General features: G+C 33.8%; 1 protein-coding gene across 1 annotated transcript; it reads right to left on the reverse strand.

Moving 5' to 3' along the window:
• Positions 1-539: 539 nt before the first annotated feature.
• Positions 540-2,222, reverse strand: LOC126976368 (uncharacterized). The gene has a single exon (XM_050824671.1). The coding sequence runs from the start codon at positions 1,897-1,899 to the stop codon at positions 604-606; it is 1,296 nt and encodes a 431-aa protein (XP_050680628.1). The 5' UTR covers positions 1,900-2,222; the 3' UTR covers positions 540-603.
• Between the last annotated feature and the right edge of the window lie 6,427 nt (positions 2,223-8,649).

Genomic DNA, 8,649 nt, shown 5'->3' on the forward strand with positions numbered 1-8,649 from the left:
ATTTCTAATTGATTGATTTATTATTTATATATTTACTAGCTGAACTTTTATAAGAATTTGCCAATAATATTTCAAAACATCAAGAATTATTTCGTAAAAAATGTTCCCTGTTGTTATAATGAAATTGCTTCACAGCGAAACTGTCAAACCGTGTGTCACTAAATTATCTCATAGAAAATATGTCCATACAAAATAAATATTGGAAATAAAAATAATTATGGGTCCCAAATCGAAATAAAAAGTATCATATCTCTCAAGTTGGAGCAAAATGCACTCCATGAAGTAATCCCCATTAAAATCCGTTCATTAATTTAGTCCATCACAGACAAACAATGTGTTACATAATTTATATATATAAAGATTTTATATAGAAAAGGAATAATTAATATTTAAACTCAAACTATTTTGATGTATTAAACCGATTGAAAGTTCCTCTTAAATAAAATCGATTATTATGGACATTACATGTGCTATAATGTTAATGAAGTTCCAGTTAGGAATATTGTTGTACATGTTTGGGTAACAAAATTCCATAAACATTTTTTGTTTGATATTTGTATTTAATTTCAAATAGTAAATGGTTTAGTACACTAGATACGCAAATCACACAGAAACTTTTCCTTCATGACGTAATTTATAATTTTGACATTTGGTACAGTAAAAATAACTACTATCAGACTTGTCATTTTTGATTCGTACACCACAACATCCATGACAGGTCATCTTACAGCTAAAGCAGTCACTGCCAGGTCCATACATTATGGCCTTGCACTGTCCACAGTGTAATTTTTTTGTCTTGGGGACCTTGTCATTAACATATTGTTTATTCTTTTTTGCAACATCTTCTTCATCACTACTAAGATCTTCAGCACCACCAGCCTTATCAACTAATTTTTCTAGCACCAAACTTGGTGTGCATCGGCCAAATATTTTCTTCATTGGATTATTTTTACCTTCTGTGTTCATTTGATGTTGTATAAGCCAACAGCTGTATCCCCAATTTGAACAGTTATTTTCAAGTGCCCAACTGTGTATTTTTGAATACACCTGATTTGTTATATCACTGTGACTGTCAGTATCCCGAATAGAACATTTAAATTGTAGTGTTGCCTGTACAATTTCTATGGCTTTGTATGTTTTTTGTATATTCATAGTATAAATCTCCTTAGGCGGTCCAAAATCTACAAATATTTTCAATAACTCCATTGCTATACACTCACTATCACAGGTTAATAAAGGTCTAACCAGAACAAAATTTGTTGCTTTGTCAGTATATGTCATAATAAATTTGAATTTTCCTGGAATGCTCCTCATATCTTTATAGTCAAGTTGTACTAATTGATTGAATTTACTTTTATTGATTTCAATATATTCTTCTTCTTTAGGTTTGTACAATTCTTTACATGATGTGCAAGAGCGAAGAAAATTATGTAAGCACTTCTTTTCATATACATAATAGCCATTCAATAAATTTTTCATTTCCTGATAGCCCCCATGATTAGTAGCATGTATATGTGCATCAACAAAAACATCGAAGCAATTTTCATATGTTAATACCTCAGTTGTTGTCCCAGATAGTACTAAAGATTGAACCATGTCATTTACTATCACTTCATATTTAAGTACCTCTGGGGATCTTGAAAACATTGCCTGTGACAATATTTTTTTATAGCTATATGCAGTCCAAGGGTCAACATGATTAATTTTGTGGTTGAAAATGTTATTAAGAAGTGACATATATTCTTTTTTGGTTTCTGTGTAATTAAAGTCTAGCTGTAGTGGATCAGGATGGTCTCCTTCAGAGCTTTTACCTTGAGAACTACCCGCTAATATTTGAATTTCTTCTACATCATCATCAGAGCTTTCAATCTTAACAGTGATGTTATCTGGAGCTGCCATGGTGATATGATGACCAAATAATATACTACTCTGATTGCTGATATTCTTTATCTTACTTTAGTAGGTAACTATTATCCAGTGCACAGTGTAGGTAATACTATGAATCATTTTACTTTGTTTGGTTTTTAAACGTTCATATTCGGCAGTATGCACCTGAATTTGAATTAATAAATACCTAGGTACCAATCTTCAAGTTACAGGAAATCAAATAGGTCTCTGAATCTCTAAATCTTTTTTCCCAACGTATAGTGAAGTATTAAAATATATTAATTACAAGTTGTTTATCAACATTATCACGATCATTATACTTATTCGATTTATGTTTAAACTTAAGTTTTATCAGGTAGGCAGCCTAGAGGAACTCTGTAACAAAGAGAATTTAAACACTCCTCAAGTAGCTACTCAAAGAAAAAAGCAAAATGCATGGAATGTATTAAACGTGTAGTGATGGATAGATTGACAGATAACGGCTCTAATCTTGTAAAAAACGAAGATAGCCGAAATCCACTACGTTATATTTCATCGCCTTAATTATAATTTCAAATCTTATTGCACGGTTCCTACTAAACTAAATTTCAATTTTTTACTTATTAGCCAGTTCCGCCTCTCTTTACGTAGTATTTACTGACATGTGATATCCTCTTTGCAAGTAGACACGAATTTGGGATCATTTTTTATTAAAATACAAGATGGCCACCGCACAAAATTTAGATTACAACAATATGGATATCGTATCCAAGGTTCTCGAGGGTGCAGAAAACGAATATTGGATAATTTTTTAAATCCAAGATGACCACGGTGCGAAATTATGATTTCAACAATATGGGTATCGTATACGAGATTCTCGAGAGTGCAGAGAACGAAGTTGGGATAATTTTTAAATCCAACATGGCCACCGCGCAAAATTATGATTTCAACAATATGGATATCGATACGAACACGAAACACTAGAACACATTAGTATTTTTATGTGTTTTTCTTCAATGCGTAATATTAATACAGCAGCTTCATCTTCACGGACTAATGATGCAAATGAGAATGAAAGTGACGGTTGTATTATAGATATCTTAGAAGAAATTGGAGGCACACCGCATAGTGTCTCGTTTACGAGATCATAACCAAGCTTATGAATATATATGTATATAGCAAATAGTTGGATATATAGCTAGCTATATGGTTGTGTTGAGATCTCCATGTCACCATTTAAAATGCATCGGTTGCATCGACTTGTGAATTGTAAATTTGAGTACCACAAATTTAGTAAGCTCACGAGATGGAATAATATATCCCTCAAGCGACGTATAGAGTATGACGTATGAGGGTTTGTAAAGCTGAATATATATAGATTTATGGGTAAGCGATAATATCGCGTATCTATAAAAATGAATTCGATACCTTTACGGAGCGATATATCGATACAATATAGTTTTTTAGGCATCCCTTTCTTGAGATAGTCCTCGAGGACTCGACGGACAACGTCACTAAATTTCAACGGCGTCAACCGTCAATATCAATTGTCATATTTGATCTATCGGTTGATACTTGAGAGTAGTATATTCTTCGTATTTTATAATAATTTATTTACCTTTTGTAAATTTGTGAAATAATAATTAATATTACATTTTTGAATTTACATCAGTTCAGCCATTTGTCACTAAATATAATTTATTATAGATAGATAGATAGATAGTAAGTAAATAAAATTTTTGATTTTTAAACTACAAACTCAGTAATAAACACCGTAGGTCGCTACTACCTACCTATTGAAGTTGTGAACAGGAAGAATTGGAGTTTAACTAACAGTTCTATTTTATACCCATTGGAATAAGGAATTTAACTTATCGTACGAAATGTAAAGTTAAAGTGAAATCTGTGCTGTATGCCATATCATGTATATACACAATTCTTTATTCTCTACCAAAATACGTCATGAAAACCAAGATAGAGTTCGACTACCCAGGAGTGAAGTCAAAGTATTTATTTCGAATGAAGAAATACACTAAACGAAGCGATCCCGTTTCTTGGACTCGAGATGACATAGATAAGTTGCTTGATACATCTAAATTGGATCCAAAAGTTAGATCAAGCAGCCAAAATGAATTTCTTCGATGTATGGAACCATATGTAGTAGTGAAGGATAAAGACACTTCTATTTTAGTAGTTCTGGGTCAAGAAAAACCTTTGGAGGTTTTGCCTTATGATGATGCATTTGATGCTTTTGTTGATGCACATGTTGTTCTTAGCAATCACAGTAACTTAGCTGCTATGTGCAACCTACTTAACACTACATATTTCTTTACAACTTACAGTTTACAAACATTTCTAGATTGTTGTAATGTCTGTAATTATAACAGGGAAGATCAAACATTATCAAAAATTGCAGGTCAAGGTGCTTCTGTGTTCAATGATGCAATATTTCTTAACATAATTAAGAAACCTTATTCACCGCAAGCTAATGTCACAGATACTTTCACAGATATTTTAATTTATGAGGATCTAGCCACTAATTATATTTTATTGAGACCACTGACATCACAGAGTAAAGGTGACATAGCAACTGAGTTATTTAGGATATTTACAGACTTTGGTACACCAAAACTCATAAATGTTTCAAATTCGCTTCAATTTTATTCAGATATCCTAAATATAGTTGAAAGGATAATGTACTTTAGGTATACAATAGTGCTTAACACTCAGAACTGCAATACAGTTGAAATTGTGAGTGCTGAAATTAAGAAATGGATGCAGCAAATTAATAGTGATAAATGGGCTGTTGGCTGTTATATAGTACAATATAAGTTAAATGAGGTTACAGCTGCCATGAACAAGGTTTTTCAAAGGAATGGTGACAATAACAATGTCAAGGAAGTTGATGACTGTGTAGTGCTTAATACTCCTGATCCTGTTATAGAAATTAATGATTAGTGTTTTCATTAGATCTAGTGAAAGAGTTTGTATATATACTAGCCTGACATCATTTATTCATCTAGATTAAAAAAATATATGAAAATAGGGGACAAGCCGAGCAGGATGTTCAGCTGATGGTAATTGATATGCCCTGCCCATTACAATGCAGTGCCACTCAAGATTGTTGAAAAACCCAAAAATTTTGAGTGGCACTACAACTGTGATCATCACCTTGAGACATAAGATGTCAAGTCTCATTTGCCTAGTAATTTCACTAGCTATGACACCCTTCAGAATGAAACACAGTAATGCTTCACAGCAGAAATAGGTGCCGTTGTGGTCCCCGTAATATAGCCAGCATCTGGTGCAAAGGAGCCTCCCACTGCTTAATATATGATATGATAGACTATGAGAGCTGTGAAAACATTGAAAAAAAATGGGTTTACAGTTAACCTCTATCTTAGCAATGCACACACACTAACACTAAAGTGTCATACAAATTATGAGGGTAAGATGCAGCTTGTCACACACACTTAAGTATTAAACCTGGCCTGTTTATATCGGATGTCTAACAGCAAGAGACTATCAAGACATATAAAATATTATCCTACTTTTTTATATCCAAGTGCCAAATTGGTCAGTTAGAGTTAAAGATTATGATAGATCTTGTTGTCAAGTACAAATTATATTTAACAATCATTAGCATATTGTCGATCAGTGAAAACCATAGCATGTGACAATGTAATAATATCTACATAATAATTTAACTGACGCTTAACACTCAAGATCTATGGAGTGTATTTTCAGGACCATAATAATATATATTAATTACTTTAAGGCAACTGATTTTGTAAGAATAAGTGTTCAATTTATTTCAGTACAAATAATATTTTTACTAAACATTTAGTTTTATTTATCCATAGGATTATTATATTTATTATTTACAATGTTAGATTAAGTCTTGTTTGTTATAACTTTATTAGTTATTTAATAGCATCCTACATGTGCAATGCAGTAGTACCGAACCAATATGGTACGTATTTCGTAGTTCTTGAGACTCATAGTATGTAATATGTACCTAATCTCTAATAACCTTTAGAACATAGGTAATACTCTACATTAGAAGTGTATGTAAACCATTTCGCGTCGCTCGTACCTACAAATAATTAAAAACCTAATCCTTACCACTTCAAATCACAATATAAAAATTCCCGGAACCTTAAAATTCCACACATTCTACCTACTCTTATTGCGAATTTCCAAGGGCCAGCCACTCTTTCCGCCTGTTTTCACCTTCAAATGCAATTAGTCCACCTAAAACAACTAAGCCTAGAGTTGTTTTGTTTAATTTCTGGACGAAGTCTCTGAAATCAAATAAATTTTTCTCACAATGATTCTTTAGGACCTAGGTAATAAATAGCGTGAATAGCCCTCTTTTGCAGCACAAGGATTGTATTAATATCGGCAGCGTTGCCCCATAGAAATATACCATAGGACTTATATTTCAAGAAAAGGAACGACTCGCCTCACGACGCTGCTACAACCATTTAAGCGATTTTTACCACCTAATTCTAATATCACACCACAACCCACTATCTGAAATATCACCTTTCATTTTACCAGAATTACTCTACGTTCCCAATATTATATCTACAGATAGAGATAAATTACTACCTTCTACTGTCAGTAATTAGCTGTCAATACTCTGAAGCTGTCCCAATATACCCGATAAGTGATTCTTATCGCCTTATATTGGGACGCGTGAAGTGCAATTTCCAAACAAACTTCTATCGCTGGTAAGCTATACGTCCTCCCATTGACAGACAGCATGTACGGATAAGGTGAGTTACCGTCGATAAGTTTATTGGGACAGAAAAGTCAACGATAGTTAAGATTGTTATCTCAAGTAGGCCACAACCGGAGATAGACTGAATATGGGAACGGCCGTAAGATTGATTCGCACTGTATCTATAGGATGTTTGTAAGCTTGTGGTATATGGTGCGATGCAGGAACTCAGCGATAATTAAAGTCAAATACCAATTTATTTAATCGTTATAATGACCTTTGGCGTTAATAGTCTACATACAGAATGCAGCATGGCCTGGAGTAAGGTGTTAAACGCGTCCTCCACCGTAAAATCGGTTTCCACTGAACTGTAGGTCCGACCGCATTAGTTGGTAATCTGAAACCCTGCTGAAACAAATTCGACACCCGTTTCGCTTCTACTCGAGGCATCTACAAAAGCTCGCCCACCCAACTCTGGAACGAGAGTCAACAATTAATAATTATAAATTTTTGCCAAAGAAACGCCTGGTTCAATAAATTTTCCTGAGGTGAATAATTAATTCTTCGGAATCTTCCTCGTGATCCTAAACGCGGGGTGATGTAATAGGTAAAGCGAATGAACGAACTCAAGAATATGTGCGTGGTACCTACGCCTTCATATGGTTAGAGCTGATACTGGTGCACCAGACCGGACATGAGAGCAATAATTATACTCCACATGTGGCCGGCAATTCGGCCTACAAACTATCGCTATCTATGGATGACATCAGTTTGTTTGTTAATTTGACTTAGCTTTCCAGATAACAAGGTATATCATAAATTCCAGGTAATATCTCGACATTTTGAGGTGCAGTATTCAAGTACCTACTCTAAGCGTAGCACTAAGAGGAGTGTTATCGACCAGTTACGTGATACGATAAAGGATTTTTTTAAGTAGTTAACTTTATGTTGTTAGGTTCCTTTTACTCAATCCTTTCATTCTCAAGAGATTTTCAAATCCAATTATTTTTATTCAAAATAGTATTCAAAATCACTTATATATAACTAGGTACGTCAATAAACTACCACCCGTTCGAAAGAGCATGCCACAGACCTGAGAAGAACGGGCGCAAGGAACTCAGCGGGCTTATTTTTAACAGACTTCAAAAAAAGAGGAGGTACTCAATTCGTCAGTATATATTTTTTATGTTTGTTACCTCAAAACCTTCGACTGGGTATACCGATTTTGGTAATTTTGTTTTATTTGAAAGCTGGTGCTTCCCGTGTGGTCCCATTGTAATTTGGTCTAGATCTGACAGTGGCATCTACGAGAAATCCATAAAAGTCTTAAATTTGCTATACGTATGTGGACGACAAATTTTCGAATAACTCAATATTGCGCCAACCGATTTCGATGATTCTTTTTTTATTGGAAAGGATATACTTCAAAGTTAGTTTGATGAGAGTTTGGTTGGGTTACGATTATGGAATTCATGACAAAGTAACGGAACTCTTCAATTCTTAGGAGCATTTGCAAATATTCGGCCAAGTATCGTTAAAATTAACGATACTTGGCCGAATATTTTTTATGCTATTAGTATATTTACCTAAGTCATCTACCGTAACGTAGTTATGGTCAAGTAATTGTCGTAGTCGAATATGATAATCAATGGAACTCTTTAACGACTTACATTGCGATCTGTGGCAGAATTTCTAACTGTCTGTAATCAAATTGCAATGCGCTTACGTTCATTGCTGCATTGAAAAATTTAGTATATCTACAAATATTTAGACAAATTCACTAAAAATCAAAAAATAAAAAAAAATATCAAAAAAATAACCGATTTCAAAAACACTATTCCAAAACAATTGATATAATATGCACTAAAAAGTATAAAAATAATTGCGTATTTTATACAATCTAATTAATTAATCTAATTCTAGTTACGATTATTGTAATTTTTGGAGTTGGTGTCAGCCAAGATAGGTTTGTAACTACATACATAGTTAAAGGTGAGATGTGCTTGAGACGCACGCGCGACGTGAGGAGGCGAGAGGCGAGAGCGGGGCCGCGGCGG

Source organism: Leptidea sinapis, chromosome 40 (assembly GCF_905404315.1).
Source record: "Leptidea sinapis chromosome 40, ilLepSina1.1, whole genome shotgun sequence".
NCBI classification, from domain to species: Eukaryota; Metazoa; Arthropoda; class Insecta; order Lepidoptera; family Pieridae; genus Leptidea; species Leptidea sinapis.

Bases quoted from the DNA above. Each gene is read 5' to 3' on its own strand.
- LOC126976368 (XM_050824671.1), bottom strand. From the start codon at position 1,899: ATGGCAGCTCCAGATAACATCACTGTTAAGATTGAAAGCTCTGATGAT.